Source organism: Euprymna scolopes, chromosome 39 (genome assembly GCF_053919585.1).
Source record: "Euprymna scolopes isolate OS-2025 chromosome 39, ASM5391958v1, whole genome shotgun sequence".
Lineage (NCBI taxonomy): Eukaryota > Metazoa > Mollusca > Cephalopoda > Sepiida > Sepiolidae > Euprymna > Euprymna scolopes.
The window spans coordinates 1,825,001-1,849,313 of record NC_136520.1 but is presented as its reverse complement, the minus strand read 5'-3'; the positions used below and the strand labels follow the sequence as shown (position 1 = coordinate 1,849,313).

Below are 24,313 nucleotides of genomic sequence, written 5' to 3'. Positions count from 1 at the left end.
TACAAATACAAACTGTTAATGCTAAATTTTCCAATAAATTATCGATTAAACTATTTCGATCGATTACATCAATCTTAAATAATCTTCTTAATTAATCAACACGAAGAATCTTTGCAAACGCATCAGGTTTTGCAGACATGACGAAATGGGTTAAGATTTTTTGAAGAAAAGAAGAACATACTCCTTTATTCAAATGTAAACTGCTGTTCAGAAGTGAATATATATATATATATATATATATATATATATATATATATATATATATATATATATATATATATATATATATATATATATATATATATATATATATATATATATAGTGTTATAATGGAATAATTCCAGAGGAAATCCGGGTATGAGAGCTCAATGTGGTAAACAGAGCAATAAGATAAAAAATATAACACGGAAATTATATAATTGTCGATGCAATAATTTATTTCAACCTTATGGTATTTTCAAGCATCTAAACCAGACAATTACATTTTTGATACTGTATATATATATATATATATATATATATATATATATATATATATATATATATATATATATATATATTAAGTAATGTGATTGATAATTTAAAATTTAAAAATCAAATTATAATGAAATTAAAAATCCGTTTCATAAGAAGGAACAACAACAAAATCAATTATCTGTACGATCATTTCGGAAAACAATGCTTTTTATTGTGGTATACATCAAGTTATGTACAATAATTACATATAGTTTTTTAATAAGCAAGGTCTCCTCGTCAGCAAATTTTGAAGGGTTTTTATTGAATTTAAAAGACACCATAAATAAACCTAGCATTAAAAGTAAGGCAGATGAATCTTTTAATTTTTCGCTTTTTGAAATCAGGAACTATGGTTAAAATAGTCATTTAGATGTTTGCTATAGCTTTTTATCTTATTGAATTAGCTCTAGGACATTTAACTATCGAGCTTATTATATATCTAAATTACAACGAGCACTTTAAATTTCCTGTATTTTAATTAAACTAGTAATTTCACTGTTACATTAAAATACACTCAGCTCTTTAGACTATTGTTCTAATTTCCTTTAAATTTATATATATATATATATATATATATATATACACACTAGCATGCGTACCCGGCGTTGCCTGGGTTGACATGAAGTTCCGTTTGAAACACGCCTGCTATACTAATCATTATCATCGTGGGTTACGTCGGTACCTCCCCCCACCCACATTAACAACAATTTAAAAAATCAAAGAACAGATAAAAACACGTAAATGTAATCGCCCCCAAAAAGAAGTATCTCATACCCTCTCCACCAGATATTTCGGCAGAAGGGATCACTGTCCTAAGAAAACTCACGATTTTGTGAACCTAAAAAAATAACGTTTATAATCAGTAATGCATACATTTTGGTAAATGTGTAGTTTAGCGGCGTAAATTATTTGCCACACAAAAAAATATAAAAACTAATTTATTTTTATACAAAACACATTGTTAGACCCAAAGGCTGAAATAAAGCCTGAAAATATTTCATTTTTATTTTTTTTTTTTATTTATATTTATTATTCGAGGCCGCTATATTGCTTTTAAAATTTGACCTTTCTAAGGTTTGGCAGATTGGCCTTTTTAAGCTTTTCCATGAACTATGTTTTTGGCCACAATTTTTTTTTGTAATGAAAGAGCCTAAAAAAGGGCCAAATTTTGCCTTAAAAAAAACAATCTGTCTAACCTAAAAAAAAGGCCAAATTTTAAACGTATAAGGCGTGCACATTTAGTCTAATAAAAAAATGTGTGCGTTTATTTTTTATTTTGGTAAATGTGTAGTTTAGCGGCATAAATTATTTGCCAGACAAAAAATATAAAAACTATTTATTTTTCTATAAAACACATTGTTAGACCCAAAAGCTGAAATAAAACCAGAAAAAAAATTCAGTTTTATTATTTTTTTATCATTTATGTTTATTATTCGAGGCCGCTATATTACTTTTAAAATTTGACCTTTTTAAGGTTTTTCATGAACAATGTTTTTGGCTGCAATTTTTTTTTGTAATGAAAGAGCCTAAAAAGGGCCAAATTTTGCCTTAAAAAAAAACAATCTGTCTAACCTAAAAAAAAGGCCAAATTTTAAACGTGTAAGGCGTGCACATTTAGTCTAATAAAAAAATGATAAAAAAAACATAAAAATTAATTTTTTTTTTGTTTTATTTCAACCTTTTAGTCTTATAACGTTTTATATAAAAATAAATAGTTTTTATAATTTTTTTTGTCTGTCAAATAATTTACGCCGCTAAACTGCACATTTACCTTCATTTTTGGTAAGGGAACTTTTTTTACTGGCTTTTTTTAGGGGCGGAGGGGGGCTTTTCGATTTGCTTTTTATTTGTCGCTTTATGTTTCTAATGTAATCCCCCCTCCCTCTCCAAAAAATTGAATTTGTCATATTTTGGGGTTTGATTTGTTTATTAAATTGTTAGGTGAAAGTAGAGAATGGTCTCATAAAAATAATTAAATTTATCGTTATTTTATGTTTCCAATGTAATTCCCGATCCCCCACCAGAAAAAAACATTATATTTGTCAGATTTTGCCCTTCTCCTTAATCGCCAAACTTGAAAAAATGCTAGAGATGACATGTCTCCTTGAATGCTTGGTGGGTGCTCATTTTACATTAAATTTATATAGAAAAGTGATCTCCCCCACTCTAACATGTTATTTTATTTTATTTTTTTTTTCAAAATTTCTTCTCTCATAATATTTATAAAGGCTGTTTAAATGTATTAGGCTGAAAAAAAAGTAGATCTCCATTTTTTAGGGGTTAAACGCCGCTGGGTCACGTCGTATAAAGTTCCCTTTTTAATTAGAAAATGAAGTTTGTAATCGATGAAATTAACGCGAAAAAAAGGTGAAAAAATGTAAATTGTGGAATTCAGAGGAGGGAGGGGCAGTAGATCTTCATTTTTTTTTAGGTATTAAACGGATTACATGGTAGAATCCGAGATTCCCTTTATATATACGACAGGGTAGGTTAGACTCCTCTGCACGATCACGTGTTTCTGCTACCGCGATCGGGGATCACCTGACCAGTTCAAATAAATATGCGAGTAAGTACACACCGGAGTGGTTCTCTATTTTGCACAGGGTTAGGTCTGTTAAACATCTCGGATTCTTGGAGGCCCTTACAATAAACTGTTGCAGACCTGTTCTTTGCAAACAGATGGACCACATACGGTTAATTTCTACGCGGTGTTTTTTCCCCTCATAGAAATTACTTCATGCCAACATTACTTCATTCCGACATTTACTTCTGAAGACAGTCGGCGAAAAGTACTTCAAGTTTCTTCACCGTTCCCCCTTTTCTTTTCTCTTTCTCCCCCTTTTAGTCGATCTTCTTCCTTTTCAATTTATATTTCTTACTTTTAGTTGATCCTGTTTCTTTTTACATGATAGTCGATCTTTTTTTATAAGGTTTAAAAATTTTTTTTAAAAATGCCCCACTTCGCCTTTAAAAAAAAAAAAAAAAATATATATATATATATATATATATATATATATATATATATATATATATATTTCGCAGGTTTTATATTTAAATTTCTTTCAGAAAATATAATTTTCAAAACAAAAATTTATTGTTTGAACAAAGAATACAACATTAAAAGTAATTTACTCAATCCATTTTTTGTAAGACTTGAAACCATAAGATTTATTAATCTTGTTATTCGAATATATATATATATATATATATATATATATATATATATATATATATATATATAGATAGATAGATAGATAGATAGATAGATATGGGTGAACAGATCCCCTCCCAGTGTGGCCGTAGCCGAGATTGAACTCACTACACGAGTTTGCAGTGTAATTCAAATCTTGTCCGTAGCTGAATACATGATGTTTCGCCAGGGATATCAAGGGTATTTTTTATCGTGACGCCATCACTAGATGAGTTGCCTACCATGGCTTAAGAGAGTCCCATCTACCCTCGAGAGAAGGATAGACTGCGCCAGCTTCTCAACCTGGTATTTTACCTCACAGTACATACAGTGTCTCGCCTTCCAAATGGTCACCCATATGTTACTGGCCAGGCTCAACGTTGCTTAACTTTGGTGATCTGACGAGAACCCGTGTGTCAACATGATTGTGCCGAACAGATCCACTAGTATATAAAGTGGTTAGCTGGAAATGACAGTAAATCAACGTTCAGTTGGGGTCAACTTGATGAAGGTTAGATTTACTGGGAATTGATAGAAAGGGATATGACTTCACATGGCTCAAAGAGAGAGTGGATGGTTGGTTGGTTGTTTTTGTTTTACGGCATATCAACTTTTTTCAGGTTATTTAATGCCGAATCTAGTTATTTTGAGGAACGATTTTTAATGGAGTATATTTTTTTTTTAAAGTCAGATTCTATTTAACCCATAGTTGGGACCCTAACAGGTACTACCACTCCGGGTCAGAGTGGACCTGGGAGCAATGGCAATTAAAAGGTGGCTCCACACTCCCCAAAGCCCGCAAGGTGGGGCTTCACCATCGGATATAGTTTTAGGTCATATCCAGGACTGTAGAGAGTGAATGAAAGAAGCCGTTAGTTCCTTAGAAGTACTTTTAAAAAATGGTATATTCTTTATCACGTTAAATAAATTTCCTCTGTCAAGGGGAAGAAGAAGAAGAAGAAGAAGAAGAAGAAGAAGAAGAAGAAGAAGAAGAAGAAGAAGAATGATATCTGACCTTTTCCAACAGATAATTCTGGATATGACCTCCAATCGGATCTCCTTTAAAGTCAAAGTTAATATCCATGTATTTGCCAAAACGACTCGAGTTGTCGTTTCGATTTGTTTTCGCGTTGCCAAATGCTTCCAGAATACAATTCGACTTGATAAGAATATCTTTGACTCTGAAAAAGAAATACAAAAAAAAAACAATTATCAAGATTTCATATTTTTTATTTTAATCTCGTATGAGATGACAAAGAAGAAAGCGTGATACATTTTGAAAAAAAAAAAATTCATCTTTTCACTACCAGCGCTCTGATCCTCACCAATGAACAACTCTCGTCTTAAGGAATCACTCTACTTTGACAAACTTCTCGGACTGACCTTCATTCCTAATCTGAAATGGAAGACTTATTTTTATAGAAATCGTTTTTGACAAGGCATGAAGCCACTTGATGTAAAGAGCTGCCAATTACAAAAGCTGATTATTGCAAAGACAGGTGATGCCTATTGATCTTAGTCTTGAATAAAAGCAAGGCTGTAGGTAGAAGGAAAACAGTGAGCAGGAAGAGAGTTCCACGATTTTGCAATCTTTAGAAAAAAGTCACTGGAATATGAAGCTGTATTACAATGTGGTATTAAAATAATGAATTGATGGAGACCACTAGATTAATGAGTCAAACGAGCTGAAATAAAGGAAGCAGAGAATAGATCAGACCATTTGGAAGAACACATGTCATAATATTATTTGGAGAAAAGACTGAGACTAGCAACATCACGGCTGTGTGAGAGAGGTTGCAATGAAGAAGAAAGCGTGGGGCCAATCAAATTACAGATATGTTTCTGCAATGTTACAGCCAACTATTCCTCTGGCCTTCGTCTGGTGGTAACCGCGACAGATAGAAACTCTAAATCTCCTGACTGCAAATACTGCCTTCCATAGTTGTTGTTGTCTCACCACGTTTTGGCCAAGTAAGCCTCTGGCCGGCTTTGGGTAGGACTGAAATGACTATCTTCAGACAATTCTCATCTGGAACCGTAGAGATTCAACGTCTCTATCAAACATTTGGCCAAAAAAACGTGGTGAGACGACAACAACTATGGATGGCAGTAATTGCTGAGAATGCAGTCAGGAGATTCAGTGTTCTTATCCCCTCCCGGTTACCACCTGACGAAGGCCAGAGGAATAGTTGGTCGAAACGTCATGAAACAACTAAGAAAAAGATGAGGATGATAGTCCGCAATAAATAAAAATTAATAAATAAAACTCATCTCAATAATGAATTCCAATTAAAAATGTTTCTGCAATTTATCAAGAAGCTTCAAATGAGACACAGATTCACAAGTTCAAAAATGACAACAGTACTCAATAAATGGTGCTTTTGTGACGTGACCGTCCCAAGGAGCGGTAGATCTTCCCATTTGGAAGAGGTTAAAACTCTCGAAACTCTGGAGAATGCCGGGCAACTATGCTTGTGTTATTTTGTTAAGTATTATTGCATGTCCGGGTAGCGGCGGCCGACCCTGCTGAAAGGAGAAGTTAAGTTATGAATTTTATTATTTCTTGTAAAACTGGCATATAAATCTGATTGTTTGGTGAAAGTGACAATTTGATGTCGTTTTTAGAGACTTAATGAAATATAATTTCGTTTCTGAGGCCAGACGAGTAGTCACAGGGTTAACCTCTCTTGATCGTGAGAACCAAATCTGTGAGCATTCGCAGATTCGTAGATTCGCAGGTGAATACAGAGAATTGGAAATCCCCTTAGGATGATGCACTTACCGGCGATTGGCCGAGAGAACAACCTACCTTACCCCAATACCTTTGTACATAAGTGAATCCCTGTGCCCAAATCAGTTGGAGCTGAGTTTTGAGCAAATCTAATCAAAGAGTCGCCGCCACTTCCTTCTCTTTCCGTCCATCGCTACCTCCAAAATTGAGAGTGTTTGTTAAAAATGAACACCTGAACGATTGTATATAAGTGTATATCATATTTTGTATAATCTAACTTGAATTAATCAAATAGAATAGAGATATCTGAGTCTGTCTTTCTTTTGTGTGCATGAAAATCTATTCCATTCCAGTGTGACAGTGGCATATTAACCCGAAGGTGAAATCGACACTGACCAACCCGTTCAACAAGTCCTACTGTACCGAGAGATCTTGCGAAGAATCCCCTGCGAAGAACAAGTACGACGCGTATGTGACTGAGTGTTCACATCTGTTGCCGGTGACCTGGAAAGGTCACACTGATAGTAGATTTGTAGAGGTAGAGAATAGCCTCGGTTGTGAGAAAATGTTTAAAGTGGTAGAGAGAACTGATTTTATGAGATGCAGAAAAAGCAATGGATTTAATATATGAACTCCAAGAAAGTTTTGATGAGAAAAAAAAAAAAAATCAATTCCAGTAACTTGACATCTATTCAATGTAGCCGCCTTCAGCCTAAATCATCCCCTTGATATGGATCCGGAACTGGGACTATGCCTTTTCCACAAGTGCCCGCTGGAGCTCGGCGAATATTCGGCAGGTGGCAGAGATTAGGCTGGCTTTCGTGTTGTGGGAAGTCATGTTGGTGATGTTCCTGACGTATGACCAAATGAAGTAGCCCAGTAGGTGTAGGTCGGGGGAGGAGGGGACCAGTAAGAGAAGAGTACAAAATCGTAGCACATCTTCTGAAGCCAAGCCTGAGTCTCTTTGTGGACCAGCGCCGAGTCTTGCTGCCACACCCAGGGTCTGCCAGCGGCCACCTGATTGCACAAGGGGATCGCTACACTCTTCAGCACATCCAGGTACAGTTTGGTGTTGACTTCAAAGCCTTCTTCAAAGATGTGAGGTGGCATGATGTGGCCCTCACTTGAAACCACACCAAAGACCAATAACCACGGCCGGAAACTTTGTTTTCATCATCCTGAACACGTCCCTGTTATTCGAGGCAATCCAGCGATGCATTTTGAAGGTGCTGGCAATGGTCCTGCTGTCATAATTTGGATCAGTAGAGAGCATGAGTTGTGCAGTGGCGCATTTCTGATCTCGCTCGTCGAACATTGTGTAACTTTCAGGCATGACAGAAGGCTCCTATCGTTCTTGGGATTTGTACCCAACTGGTCAACTAGTATATATATATATATATATATTGCTTAATTATTATAGATAAAATAGATATAAACGACAATGTATATATGTTTATATTTATATGTGAATATATATGCAAATATTTGTCCACGTCCCTAGAATGGTGCGCGCTAGAATGCAAAAAAAAAAATAGAAAACCTTATTTTGTTTGTGCACTCAGTATATATCGGTAATCCTAGTAATTAAACGCACTCCTTCCAGACCCCACAGCAGTGTGTTTGCCAGCGCGTAAGCACATGTGCGTTTTTTCAGTGGGAGGCTTGATAATAATTGGAATAGCTCTCACAATGTTCACTCTCTAGACGTGGCTATAGGCCTAAGTCAAATATGATGTATTCAGTGATGAGATGACGGTTTTTTAGTAGGTTAGGGAATGTAGTTTTTACAATATGTCGTTCTCCCCTATTTTCTGGTCTGTAACAAAAAAAAACCCCGAAAGAACGGTTTTCATCGAACGGAAATGGAATCGTGTCTTCTTTTCTAGGGTGAAAATTTCATCATTCCATCGTATAGAATATACAAGTGCATGTGGATATTGTCAAGATAGCAACAGTGACAATATGAAAAATGCTCCAGTCATAGAGGATGATGATGATGAGGAGGAAAAGGAGAATGAGGAGGGGGAGGAGGAGAAGGAAGTGTGAACAACTTAAAAAAAAAAACGTTGTGACATGTGAATTGGGATGGGGGTAGGGGTAACCATGGATATTGTATAAGGGATGACTCAACATCACTGGCAGCCATTTTACGTGAGAGACTGACCTAAAAAAAAACATGAGTTAAAATGCAAGATTTATTAGTTTATCAGGAAAATTGACTGAGTTAGCGTTTTAAAACATAATGGAAAATGACTTGTAAGTCGAAAACGTTCAACGAACTACCGTTATCATCTTGAGCGTGATTTTCAAAACGTTTCAGCTGATGTAACCTCCGACCTTCTTGAGGTATACCTTGTGCAAATTCGGGAATGTTTCTATCGAACTCTGGAATTAGAACAGAATTTCGAACGAAACCCTATATTTACTACACAGGGTAGCATGCTCTCGTTCCGTCAGCCATGACTTGATAGAGGTCAAAGTAATTCGCAATTGTATTTTTGTTAGTCGCCCGCCCTGAGAATTGAATCTTGAGGAGAATATCACTTTTTAAGTCGCAAAGACCCGTGAATGTGCTGTATTAGAACTTCGCATAAGGATCCGTGGCGCAGTGGTTAGAGTACTTGGAAAAATCAGTTGTAAAAGTGATATTCTCCTAAAGGTAGAGGCCCTGTCGATGGGGCATTAGAATATGCCGACTGCCCCCCCCCTGCAGAGGGTAAAAGTCCCTCAATGGGGGTCCTGGATATGACCTTCACTATATCCAGTTGTGAGGCCCCAGCTTGTGGGCTTTGGGGAGTGTGGAGCCACCCTTTAATTACCATTGCTCCCAGGTCCACTCTGACCCGGAGTGATAGTACCTGTTAGGGTCCCAACTATGGGTTGAATAGAAACCGACGTGAAAACAACAAATATATTCTATTAAAAAAATTTTTCTTCCGAATCTTTGGATTCAGCATTAAATAACGTGAAAAGGGTTGATATGCCGTAAAACAAAAACAACCAACCAACTAACCTAAAGGTTGAAGGTTCAATCCTCAGTGTGGGCGACCAAAAAATACAATTGCGAATTACTTAGGACCTCTATCAAGTCATGGCTGACAGAACAAGAGCATGCTACCCCCGTGAAGTAAATAAAGGGTTCCATTCGAAATTCCGTCCAAATTCCAGAGTTCGACAGAAACATTCCAGCATTCAACAAAATATACCTAAAGAAGGTCGGAGGTTACATTAGTCGAAACGTTATGAAAATCACACTCAAGATGAGAACAGTAGTCCTATGAATCCAAATAATACAAATAACCAATCCTCATCTCAAAAATTCAGAAACGTCAAAAATGTCTAACGTTTACACGGAACATGGACTGGATTAGATACATTGAAAGCATTGCCAAGACTGCTGCAAAGAAGGTGGGCTCTCTCTACCATGCTAGAAAACTACTTACGCCTGAAAGTATCCTGTACCTCTATAAGGCCACCATTCACCCATGTATGAAGTACTGTTGTCGCATCTGGGCTGGTGCATCTGCTGCTTGTCTCTCACTCCTTGACAGGGTTCAAAAGAGAGTCGCCAATCTGATAGGTCCTGATTTGTTGCATCCCTCTGCCCGTTCTACAAGTACTTTAATGGTGAATGCTCTGACAAACTATAAGCACTTGTACCTCCTCGATGTAAATATCCCCGACAAACCCGACAAGCAGCTAAATCCCACCCCTTCACAGTAGAGATCCGTAGATGTAAGAAAACCTTCTACTTCAATAATTTCTTTCCCAGAACTGCTAGACTTTGGAACTCCCTTCCGGGATTTTGCTTTCTCAACTGTACTGACATGCAGAAGTTCAAGTGTAATGTGAACAGACATCTTGCTGCTCAACTCCCGACATATTATCCCTGCAACTTATGTCCTCGATAGTAGCCCCTACTTCAAAGTTACACTGTGTCGTGTTTGGGGTGAAAATTGAATTTAAAAAATGTTTCACTTCGAAATTTGAAACTTTCCCATGCTTAAATCTTGTCCAACTTTTAGTACGATGCAGAGTAGACACAACCTGATACAAAAATCATTAAAAAAAAAAAAAAATGATACAATTTTTTCGTGTATCAGTTGGCGCACTGGCTCGTTTATTACACGAGACGCTGGTTTCACTAGTGAAAATATTTCCTTAAATTTAACCTTGCAGGTCGAAGTCGCCCCCTTCACCTTGCTCTGTTCCCACGAACGAATGGCTCGCATCGATATCGCTTTGTACCAATTATTTCGATATCGGTTTCTTATTCCATTCTGAACAATTAAAATACCTTCTTTTTTTCTTTTTTTTTATCCCCCACCCCCACCCCGAAAGTTCGCGTTTAGATTTCATCTACGCAGAAATATTGGCGGATATTTGAGAATGGCGAATATGGAAAAACAAAAACGATATTCGAGAAAGGCGGTTTCAAATCCAAGGTCATTCGAGCGGGTTTGAAAAATGCAAAAATGCAAAAAAATAAATAAATAAATAAATAAATAAAAAAATAAATAAATAAATACATTAAAAATAAATAAATAAATAAATAAATAAATAATAATAATAATAATAATAATAATAATAATAATAATAATAATAATAATAATAACTAGCAAAACCTGTGGAAATTCCACGGTAGCTTAAATTTTTTTAAACATATTAAAAAAAAACCAGATAAGTTGACAGGGGAGATAATTAAGTTGTTTTGTTTACGTCACGTGACGAACGTAATTCAAAATGTCGGGCAGAATTTATTTCCCCATGTAAACTTTATCGAAAATTGTTTTTCATTAATAAATATTTTTCTACCTTATTGTTTTCCGTAATTTTTAGATATGTTACAATTTGCGACATGAACATTACGTAGGTACCATTTGTTTTACATGAAATTCAATTTTTTTTTTTTCGTTTGTATAAATATACGAGGCCTATCTAAAAAGTATCCGACCTTTTTTTTTTTTTTTTTTTACACAGTGATCACCACTTATCAAGGCCCGGAAGCCACTCAGGGATAAGGGTTATTGCAAGTACATTACGTTAGTGTGGAGATTTGATGGAGTGTTTACTTAGGAATTTGTTAACATTGGACTTGAAGACATCCAAGTTGTAGTCCGGTGGGAAGCAGGCAGACGGAACAGAGTTCCACAGGCGTGCAGACCAGAAAAAATATTTCACATAACCGACAGGGTTTGGACTCTCATCCCCTTCAAAGTAGGTCCCTTGTGTTTGCCCACACTTAGCCGACCAATCCTTCCAGTTTCCCACCGCTGAAAACACTTCTTGAAATCTTCTTTTGGAATGGCGTTCATTTCCGCCGTCGCGTTCCGTGTTATCTCTTCTCTACTGTCAAAACGGGATCCTTCCAGTGGCGTCTTCAATTTTGAAAACAATCAGAAGTAGCAAGGAGCCATGTCTGGGGAGTAGGGAGATTGGGGAACGACTGGAATTCCATGTTTGGCAAAGACATATTGGATAAAATGGGATGCATGTGCGGGGGCGTTGTCGTCGTGCAGTTGCCAAATTTTCGCAGTCTGGTCTTTTGCGCCGAACTGCACCACAGAGACGCCGGAGAACATCTTGATAGTACTCCTTTGTAACTTTTTGTCCTTCCAGTGCGTATTTATGATACACAATTCCACGGTTGCTTTTGTTGGTTGCTTTTGTTTTACGGCATATCAACCCTTTTCAGGTTATTTAATGCCGAATCCAAAGATTTTGAAGAAAAATTTTTTTAATAGAATATTTTTGTTGTTTTCACGTCGGTTTCTATTTAACCCATAGTTGGGACCCTAACAGGTACTACCACTCCGGGTCAGAGTGGACCTAGGAGCAATGGTAATTAAAGGGTGGATCCACACTCCTCAAAGCCCACAAGCTGGGGCCTCACCACTGGATATAGTTTAAGGTCATATCCAAGACCCCCATTGAGGGACTTTTACCCTCTGCAGGGGGGTAGTCGGCGTATTCTAATGCCCCACCGACAGGGCCGACACAATTCCACGGATATAAAAAAAGACAGTCTGCATCAGTCGTATCACCTTGATTTTGCTTCGCTCTTGTCGCGGTTTTTCGACCTTGGAAATTCGGGATGCTTCCATTGCGACGACTGTTTTTTTGGTTTAGATCAAAGTGTAGTATCTGTTCTTTAGATGCTGCACTTCCATTTCTTGTTCTCTTTTGGTGGAGGAGCAGTCCTTCACGACTGAGACAATTTTTTTTTATTTTTGTACCTTTTCTCCGCGTTAAAAAACGACCCTGGTGTCTAACTCTGTCCCGTGGGGAGGCATTGTACATTTGTACCAGTATACTCATGACTCATCGTCAGTTATCACGACTTCTGATTGTTTCCAAAATTGAAGACGCCACTGAAAGGATCCCATTTTGAGAGTAGAGAAGACATAACGCTGGACGCAACAGCGGAGATGAATACCATTCCAAAAGAAGACTTTCAGAGGTGTTTCCAGAGGCGATCGGTCGACTAAGTGTGTGCAAGCACAAGGGACCTACTTTGAAGGGGATTAGGGTCCAAACCCTGTCAGGTATGTGAAATATTTTTTCTGGCTGAAGGTCGGATACTTTTAGACAGACCTCGCGGAAGGGACAAAATATCACCTTAAATTTATTCTTGCAGGTCGAAGTCGCCTGCCCTTTGCTCTACGTAAATTATTGATCAATTCCAATAAACGAACGGCTTTCATCGATATCGTTTCGTACCAATTACTCCGATATCGGTTTCTTATTCCATTCTGCACAATTAGAATACTTTCTTCTTTTTTTTTCTCCCAGAAATTTCGCGTTTCGATTTCATCCAAGCGGAAATATTGGCGGATATTTGAGAATGGCGGATGTGGGAGAACAAAAAATGGTGTTTGAAAAATGGCGGCTTCAACTCCAAGGTAAGTCATGTAGAAAATGCCGCAAAATCCAAAACGAAATTTTCGATTTTAAAACTAATAACAAAATACCAGGCGATAAGTAAAGGAGAAAGTTTATGTACAGACCGTAAATAGGTTTTATTTTTTATTATTCTTTTTCTTTTCTGCAGATATAACCTACTTACGGTCTATATATAGACTTTCTCCTTTAAACTGAAGATTTATATATCAACTAGCAAAGATACCCGCACTTTGTATGGGACTTTGCTGTACGCTCGGGTACATTCTTTGCAGGCACCCTTGCAGTAAGTGGGTGTTGTAAAAGCAACTATTGCTTAAGGTATTTAACATTTTTTAACTATCTCCTGAAATGGAGGTACGTGCAAAATAATTGCCAACGCTCAAAATGTATACACATTTTAACCCCTCCCTTTACTTAAAAATTCCCAAAACATCAGGAAATTAACCAATTTTAATGAAATTTTCAGTATTTATCAAATAATGATCACGGAATATAATGAACATATTATTTTTATTTGAATCTTCGTGAGAAATGCATTATTTTGTTTAAACAAAAAATATCTTTACTAAAGTTATGGTTTTCAGTAGTAAAAAAAAAATGTATGAATTTATTTTTGCTTTTTTTATGAAAATAAAGCATTGTAAATTCAAAAAAAAATTATTTAATATTTTTAAGAACATTACGCAAAAAGCCCCTAAAGTCCGTATTAATGAAATTAATATAACTCTAAGAAAAATTAATTTCTTGAACGATCGATATTATCATTGAATTAAGCATTGTTTATTAAATATTTTCACACAAAAAAATTATAATTGCAAAAAATATCTCAATTTAAAAAAAAATGTTATTACAGGTTTCGTATAATTTTTATATGCAAGATTCTAATATTTTCCTTGCTTGCATAAATGTGAAACTTTGGAGTAACGCGATTTTTATATAATTTTGAAAAATAAAACTTTTTTTTTATTATTTTAAAGCAGGAACATAGAAAAATAATTAAATTAAAAAATGGTAAAAATCATATAAACATTCGTGATTGGAACGTACGAACGCACGGTGGGGAGAAAAAAAAACAGCATCCCCTACATCCTTGACGTTATTTTCAGACAGCCTTTCGACTGTCCAAGATTTTGGGCTTACATATAATCCATCTTTAGAGACTTCAGTTTTGCTGACATTCTGCGAAGCGAAATTCTCTTGCTTTGGGGAGCTAATTAAGCTATTTTTTTATACAAACAATGTGTGTGTGTGTGTGTGTGTGTGTGTGTGTGTGTGTGTGTGTGTGTGTGTGTGTGTGTGTGTGTGTGTTTTAAATTATTTGATTCAGTGTGTTACGGCTTTACTTGACTAATTATCTTTGAAATAGACCCAGAAAACTGATATTTATCTTTCAAAGGATTTTTACAATGAATTTATTTAACAAAAATTTTTCATAACTTTTTTTTTTTTACGTGTAAATATTGTTTTTCTTTTCGGAAATTAACTTTAGGCTTTAATCTTTCAAATGCAATCAGGAAGTAGTCGGTGACCTACAAAAGAATTATGATAAATCGACTTTTAAAACTATGTCCCTCTATCTTTATTTCACCATTTTTGCCCGTACCTCCTGAAGTGACTGAAATGCAAATATGAATGTTAAAGCAAATAGATTCTATCAACGTTGACACTTATATCGTTACACATAAAAATTGAAACAATTACAAAGAATCACAATGATTAACATTTGTTTAATTGGTTGAGGGGGTGGGGCGGAGGAGGGTGATCTGTTTCAAATTCATAAAGAAGTTGACCGGCGCCATGATGGCGCCCCCCCACCCCCGAGATGGTGACGTACCGCAACTTGGTGGGCAACATCTTGAGGTGTGTGGGGGGGGGTTATGAGGAGCCGCACTATGTATAAACAATACCCCTTGAAGAAGTCTTTAGTTACTTGTAACTGGCTGACTGAAACATGTTCATGAGTGTGTATCAACATATTAATACTTAGTAAAAAGTATATCTTTCACTACTTTGGTATTGAGCACTCTTGCATTATCTTTGTTTAAACTTTATTAGTTGTGAAATAAATCTCATAGTTTAAATAAATTCAGTTTTTAAAGGTAACTTGTGTTAGTAATACAAGTTGAAATTAAATTAAATTAAATATTAACTAAATTGAAAATAAATTAAATTAAATATTAACTAAATTGAAAATAAATTAAATTAAATATTAACTAAATTGAAAATAAATTAAATTAAATATTAACTAAATTGAAAATAAATTAAATTAAATATTAACTAAATTGAAAATAAATTAAATTAAATATTAACTAAATTGAAAATAAATTAAATTAAATATTAACTAAATTAAAAATAAATTAAATAAAATATTAACTAAATTGAAAATAAATTAAATATTAACTAAATTAAAAATAAATTAAATTAAATATTAACTAAATTGAAAATAAATTAAATTAAATATTAACTAAATTGAAAATAAATTAAATTAAATATTAACTAAATTGAAAATAAATTAAATTAAATATTAACTAAATTGAAAATAAATTAAATTAAATATTAACTAAATTGAAAATAAATTAAATTAAATATTAACTAAATTGAAAATAAATTAAATATTAACTAAATTAAAAATAAATTAAATTAAATATTAACTAAATTGAAAATAAATTAAATTAAATATTAACTAAATTGAAAATAAATTAAATTAAATATTAACTAAATTAAAAATAAATTAAATTAAATATTAACTAAATTGAAAATAAATTAAATTAAATATTAACTAAATTGAAAATAAATTAAATTAAATATTAACTAAATTGAAAATAAATTAAATTAAATATTAACTAAATTGAAAATAAATTAAATTAAATATTAACTAAATTGAAAATAAATTAAATTAAATATTAACTAAATTGAAAATAAATTAAATTAAATATTAACTAAATTGAAAATAAATTAAATTAAATATTAACTAAATTAAAAATAAATTAAATAAACTTTAAATAATATTTATAAATAGAACAAATAAAACAATTTTATTACAATAAACAATTAAGAACATGGCGATAATTATTAAAATAGATTTTCTTTAATCTAATATGCAAATGAGGTTACTTCTTGAATGTAGATTTTCTTTTGAATAAATAAACAAATCATTCTATAACGTCAGTGTGTAAACAAATTAATTTGTGAAACAGTGTTATTAATCAAATTGCGAACAAACAGACAGAAATATAACTTCATTATAATACTAGCAGGCTGTCCGACATTGTCCGGTGTTTGTTTTATCGTTATTTCCATGGCAGGTGCTCGTCTGAACTCCAATCTCTGGTCCCTCCCTCGCCAATCTTTTACAAAAAAACACCCGTCTAGCTGAATCCACTGTGAAAAACTTCCCCCACTCTTTATCTATGCCTAAATCAAAACGTAGATTCCATGAACAAAGCTTCTTTCTTAGAACTACACGCCTGTGGAACTCTGTTCCGTCTGCCTGCTTCCCTCCTGACTACAACTTGGATGTCTTCAAGTCTAACATAAACAAATTCCTGATGAACCGCCCCATTAAGTAGACACTTTAAATATCCACACTAATGTGCTGTACTTACAATAACCCTTATCCCTGAGTGGCTTCCGAGCCTTGATAAGTGGTGACCACTGTGTAAAAAAGAAAGAAATACACATGAATATTATATGTATGCAAGTATTATGATTTTTCAACATAGTCCACTTTTCGAGCTGAAACCGAAACCTAAAGACAGTGAGTCCAGTACGATAACCATTAGGCCATCTTGACACAATTTTTAATAATGTTTTCAAACTTTCATATTCTTGACACAAGTAATCTGCAAAGTGAATGATTCACACATGCGCATTTGTGAAACAGTTGACATATAAAAATCCGATAACCCTACATACCAATACATTAACTTTATATAATACTAGCAAAAGTACCCGTCGTTAACTGGGTTCAAAAACAGCCTACAGAAAATGGACTCTGATTTATGAAAGTATGATAGGTTATTAAAAGGAAGGGATATAAATTTGGGTTGAATTTGGGGTTATCAAAACCAAAGCAAAATATGATGAAAGTAAAAATAAAATAGATAAACCCCATAATTTATTATACTATACCTGTTCACACTGAAACACTTATCACAATATTTTGTGGATCTATATTAAAAAACGTTGTTAAACTTTGTGACATATTTCCATTCTATGGAGGTCAGGCGCGAACGAACACGCCATAATTTTATTATACCATATTTCTTCAAACTGAAACATAATTATCAAAGTATACTTACACAGATAGATATGAAAAGTCTTTATTAAAGTTTGTGTCTATGTCCATTTTATGGAGGTCAGGCGCGAACGCAGACCCCACAATTTTATTATACCATCCCTATTTAAGTTAAAACATACGTATCAAAGTGTTCTTATGTACATCTATATCAAAAACATTTGTAAACGTTCTTTTATTTAAATTTTTTTTTTATTTCTCATACTTTGTGGACCAGGCGCGAACGCAGACCCCACAATTTTAATGAACTACCGTTCTGCAGGATCACACATACTCATTCCTGTGTCTCGATACATCTTCTATCATTATATGTGATCAGTTTTTTTAAATACTCAACCATATAGGAGCCTATTTGTGACCACACACACTCACACACACAAACACACACACACACACAGCTTCATATTATAGATTTCTAAATAGAACAAATAAACGCAATTTTATTATAATAAACAATTAAGAACATGAAGATAATTATTAAAATATGTTTTCTTTAATCTAATATGAAAATGAGGTTACTTCTTAAATGTAGATTTCTTTTGAATAAATAATATACACACACACACATATCTATAGACTTGTTTGTAATATATTGAGTTTTACTGGGTTTGTATAATTCAGTAAATTTTCATATACCGAAGTTTTAAGCCAAAGAGAGATGACTTAAAAAGTAAGCTACAAAATTATCATATTTCATAATTGAGCATTCATATACTGTTTTAACAAAACCAGAACTTGAAAAAAATGAATTGATAGCAACAGAAATGCTTGAAATTGTCCGACTGGTATGAAAACAATTGTAACTTAAAATGAAATACACTTTCTGTTGCTATCAATTCATTTTTGAAGTCTTGGTTTTGTTAATACATTTCTTAAACTTAGCTATTTATTTGTTCTTCTGACACGTGTTTCTTAATTTAATTCTGGGACTTTCACGTGCATATCTAAGTTGACCTAATTATTAACGCTAACTTTCGCGCTTTTTGTCTGGGTCAGTTTGACCTTGCTTTTCAAATTTAAACTTTTATCGCTTTTCCGTTTTTTTTTTTTTAACCTTAATTTACTTGATTCCTCCAGCCTTGACAGACGTGTTTTAAATATTCTCTCCAGTGCTTTTTCTTTTAATGATTTGGATTTCATTCCATTTGCGATTTTTTCCAAGAAACTCTGCCTTTTGGATCATTTTGGACCATTTGGAATTTACCCATTGGATTGGAAATTTTTAATCCAACCGTTTTGGATTTTACCATTCTTGGATTTTTTACCCCTCACCGGACTATCCATTCATGTGAAATCTTTTTATCATTTTTCTTTTACCTCCTATTCCCCTTACCTCGCCCTTTTTTTAACCAAGTAAGATCTGTGACTTACTTGTAGTTTCACCAAATACTTTTACATGCAAAATCTGATCCCACATTTTGCTAATTCCTGCTCTCTGATGAGAAGGAGAGTATTTCTTCGAAACTCCGTGGATTAAGGAATATCGACTTATCTTGTGCTTCCTTTTTGAAATTAAATATGTTTTTAACTCTTTTTCAATATGTCTTTTAACATGTTTTATTAATCATTTGTTCATATATATATATATATATATATATATATATATATATATGTGTGTGTGTGTGTGTGTGTGTGTGTGTGTGTGTCTGTGTGTGTGTGTCTGTGTATATATATATGTGTATATATATATGTATGTATGTGTGTGTATCATAAATTAGTAATTTAAATTCTATGACGTGAAATGGTTAAGTTTTAAATCTAGATTTTTATTATATGCAAGACAAAGAATACGTTTCAATAAGTATATCTCCTTAACCTATAGATTCTCGATGTTTACCCATCTCCGCAGAGGAAAAAATATTAGCAAAAATTATAAATGGTTTGTACCTAATTTGCTAAATACAATAAACATAGAAAGTCATAATTAAAAGTTTTTAAATCAGTGAGGGAAATTATATATTGGTTTAAAATGAGAAGGATATTAAATTTCGTATCCAAATTCTATGGTAAATTCCGAAGTGAAAGTCTTTAGTAGCAGTAAGGCAAAGGAGTCCTATCCGTATTTCGAATCTTCAACTGCAACAAGGTAACAATCCGAAGTAGGCATAATTCCTTGGTTTCTCCTTTGTTTAGATCATAAGTCCAATAAATATATTATTATATAAGTCCGCTGAAGCTGTTTTATAATAAATATATAATGTTTTTATATATTTATTTAATACTTTTTTTAATTATAATATATTGTTACATGATAAGTGCTGTCCCCTTTTCATGTAAGTATAAAAATAGAGAGATTTAGTTAAAATGAAAATGAAATAGAATAGACGAAATCCGAACCTCGTAATTTAGCTTTAGAAATAGATTACGAGAGAGAATTAGCAAATGGAATGTAAAAAAACAAACCATTGTTTAGCTTAGAGATAAAATAGTTTCAAGAAAAGAATGTGCATTGTCAATTCTGTTATAAAAATTCAATTGAAGAATGCAACTATAAGATAATTTAATAAACATGTTTTTAACATATTGGAAATATAGGTTACTGGGAATATATGTTAAAATTCCTTTTGTAAACAAAGGAAAAAGTTTTGGACACGCATTTCCAGAACACGTGAAAGAAGACACATGTTTTAACATGTGTATGACGTCATGGAAAATGGGAAGTTCTCGATATAGTAAGAAACTTTAGAGTTAAGCGGAGAGAGGCTGGAAGAGAGAGTCAGAGGGAGTCTGAGGACGACAGACGACAGTCCAGACATGGGATTCGAACGTCTAGAAGCGAGACGGTCACCTTTGAAACTTAGAATGTGAAACTTGAATGCTTGACTTTGAAAACCACGACCGGTCGGGAAAAGAAATAAACCCATCATGTGTTTTTATAAACGTCGTCTTTGTGTTGTAATTCTACCAAAAGGTAAAGTGAAAATGTCATTATATGTCTTGTATATCATGTGGTTTAAAATGTCTTTACATACACATCTCATATATACAATGTGAACACTAAGACTGTCTCCTCACTCTAAGAGCTTCTATTGAACATTATATATATATGAACCTCGTCATAACACGAACACAGAACGCAACAATATCTCTCTCAGCAACATCTCTTACTAAGACTCACTTTTACTAAGTCCTAACAACGAACAATAACAATAACAACAAAAATAACAATAATAATAAGACTATTATATAACAATATGAGTTTCAAATTCCATTCCAAATTAAATTCAAATTGTAAATAAAAAATCATTTTGTAATAAGAACGTCCATTTTTCATTATAAAAATTCCCTTTTACCTCTTGTACATATTAATACAATTGAGAATATACAAAGAAAATGGAATACAATTTTATTATATTATATGATTTCGGTTTCGATTCTCGCTGATGCCATCCAAATTTTTTTTTTTTTTTTTACTTTTGAAATCACGACTCTATCATAATATATTCGAAATCCGGACAAAATAAAATATCATATTTAAGCGTATTTTACGACCGCCCTGCTCGTAGTATATTAAAAAAATCATGGCGGTATGAAAATTCATTTGTGAAACGGTGTACTTCTTGTAGATATTCATAAAATTATGAAGAAACAAACATGCAGACAGGAATACAATTTGATTGTCATAATGGATAACTTAGGAGGAAACAGTTAAGCACGGATAGAAGAGGAGATTATTGAACCCATTTTCGATTGTTGGAGTTTCTCGAATGTGAATTCGATCAATCTAGTTGTTTTTATTGCTACACCCATGGATTTTTTTTTTTTTTTATGTATTCAATTTTCGATTGATTATGAGTTTCCTTTTGCAAGATTTTCTTGGTTCCTTATCTGATTTTATTACACCAAATTCTCTCATCTTTGCACTGTGCCCCTTTCTTATGCGCCAAACTATCTATCTATCTATCTATCTATCTATCTATAAAAGTGAACGTGTCTGTCTGTCTGTCTTTGTGTCTGTCTGTCTGTCTGTCTGTGTACATTTCCCTACGCAATAACTCTGTCAATTTTTAGTCTATAGACTCGAAATTTGAAATACCAGGTACTGAGATTTGGGAAAATCGATGTGACGGGTGTCAGCCAGAAATTTGGCTGTTAAGGGGTCAAATTTGAACGATTTGACCTTTAAGAACTCTACCAAACTCCTCCGACAATTTTGGGTCTAGACACTTCAAATTTTAGATATAGGTTCCTTGAACCTGGATCTAACTTAATAAAGTGATTTGAGCCAGAAACTATAAATTTTAAGGGGTCATAATAGGGGTCAACGTTTTAAAAAATTAACCATTTTTTTGTTTTTTTGCTTTTTTTGCACAGCATACACCTCCAAACACCCGAGCAACGCCGGGCACCCCTGCTAGTATATCTATAAAACTGAACGTGTCTATGTATCTGTCTGTCTGTGTGTGTACATTTTCCTACGCAATAACTCTGTCAATTTTCAGTCTACAGACTCGAAATTTGATATAAAGGGTACTGAGATTTGGGAAAATCTTTGTAATCCGTTTTCGGCCAGAAATTTGGCTGTTAAGGGGTCAAAGCTCAACGATTTGACCTTTGAGAACTCTACCAAACTCGTCCGACAATTTTGGGTCTAAATATTTTAAATTTTAGATATAGGTTCCTTAGACATGGATCTAAGTTAATAACTTGATTTGAGCCCAAAACAATTTAGGTAACGGGTCATAATAGGGGTCAAAGTTAAAAAAAATTGACCGCTTTTTTTTTTTGCTCATGATGGTGGGTGATTGAACTTAGGGTTTACGTATATTGGAGTAGCGTTATCTTTTAAGTAGGGTTCATATGTGTGTTTTCTAAATTTAACGTGACGTCAACCATCAATTATAAAACAGATTCCTAACTCAATCGTACGTAAACTCAGCAATAACTCAAGAGATGAAAATGCATTTAACAGGTCAACCAATATCTATGAAACATCCCTAAAAATAGTGGATACAAAAATATTGATACCAAATATAAGCAACAAAACACCAATAACTATAATAAAATTAAAAATAGAAGAAAAAGGAATATAATCTGGTATACGGCCCCATACAATCAAATGTTAAAAACAAAACTTGGCAAGAAATTTCTCGATCGTATCGAAAAGAACTTTCCCGCAACCAACCCCTTCCACAAAATTTTCAGTAAAAATGCTCTAAAGTTATCCTACAGCTGCTGCAAATATTTAGAGATGATAATTAAAGCACATAATAACAAAATATAAATATAAACAATGTAAACAACAACAAAATAGACAATAAAAAAGTAGGCACCATGACAAAAATAAAACTAACACAAAAGACACATATATAACTAGCAGAAATAATAATAATAATAATAATAATAATAATAATAATAATAATAATAATAATAAACACTCTGGACAACAACAACCATACGAGAAATAAAAATAAAAATACTAATAACGAACAAGATAAATGCAACTGTAGATACCGCACATTTTGTCCACTTCAAAATAAATGTCTAACCAAAAACATAGCTTACTAGGCCACAATATTTGCGAAAGAAAACCCGAATAACAAGAAATATTACGAAATTATGACTTCCTTTGATTTCCAAACTCGATATTATGACCACAAAAGTACATTCAACAATTAAAAAAAAACACCGTATAAAAACAAAGCTAGCAAATAAATATTGGGAACTCAAGGAAAGCGGCCGTTCGCCGGTAGTCGAATGGAAAATAGTAAGACAAGGAAACACTTGTAGAGACCTAGATGGCCCATGTAGATTATGCCTTCATGAAAAATGTAAAGAACCCCAACATCTATTAAACTGTAGGAGATAAATAGCAAACAACTGTGTTCACAGGATAAAATTTACTCTAGGATAGAGATACAAAATAACTTTAAAACTAAGAAAAACAATAGAAAATAAACAAATAAATAAATAAAATAAATATACATGCATATACATAAACTATCATACATATTAATGTATATATATATATATATATATATATATATATATATATATATATATATATATAAACTAACCTAAAAAACCTAACCTAGATTTAAAACAGGTCAAGACACTAGATATCCAGGCTAAATAGAACACCCAAAAAGAATCAGGTAAACCAGAGATCAAATGGGCCTTTGTCATGTAAGTGCATGTTCATTGGCTGATAGGAAGGGCGCGGTGGATACTAGAAAGCGAATTGGCTAACTAAAATCTCAATAGAACGTGCGTATATAAAAACGACAGACAACCACAAAAGTCGCGCATAAGCCTGAAGAATCCTAGGGTGGATGAAACGCGGAATATTCAGTGTAGCTTAATCGCCATATATATTTTATAAATTACTAATCAGCTCTACCTACATATTGAGCACTTTTGAAGTAAATACTTAAAGTTTACTCATAAATTTATACTTTCGTATATTAATTTTATGTGAGAACATTAACTCTATAATAATATATACGAAATTTGCAAAAATTAAAATATCATATTTAAGCGTACTTTACGGCTGGGCTTTACCGGGTGTTCATGCTAGCTTAGTTAAATACTTTTGTAGTTTTAACAAAAAACTACAAAAATGTCAGAGCGTCTCCATTTACACTGAACGTCTACAGAATGACAACATCAATATATTACATATGAATGAGTCCTCTGTGGAATTTCCACAGGTCCTGCTAGTCCATTTAAAACGTT

General features: G+C 33.4%; 1 protein-coding gene across 2 annotated transcripts in view; it reads right to left on the bottom strand.

The window, feature by feature from the left end:
- The window catches only part of LOC145263605 (unconventional myosin-Id-like), a 461,413-nt gene that overhangs the window by 153,266 nt on the left and 283,834 nt on the right, over positions 1-24,313 (bottom strand). For both annotated transcript variants that reach the window (XM_080120445.1, XM_080120446.1), the window contains one exon: positions 4,723-4,888. In XM_080120445.1, the coding sequence (XP_079976571.1) occupies positions 4,723-4,888 (166 nt within the window). The remainder of the gene's footprint in view (positions 1-4,722; positions 4,889-24,313) is intronic.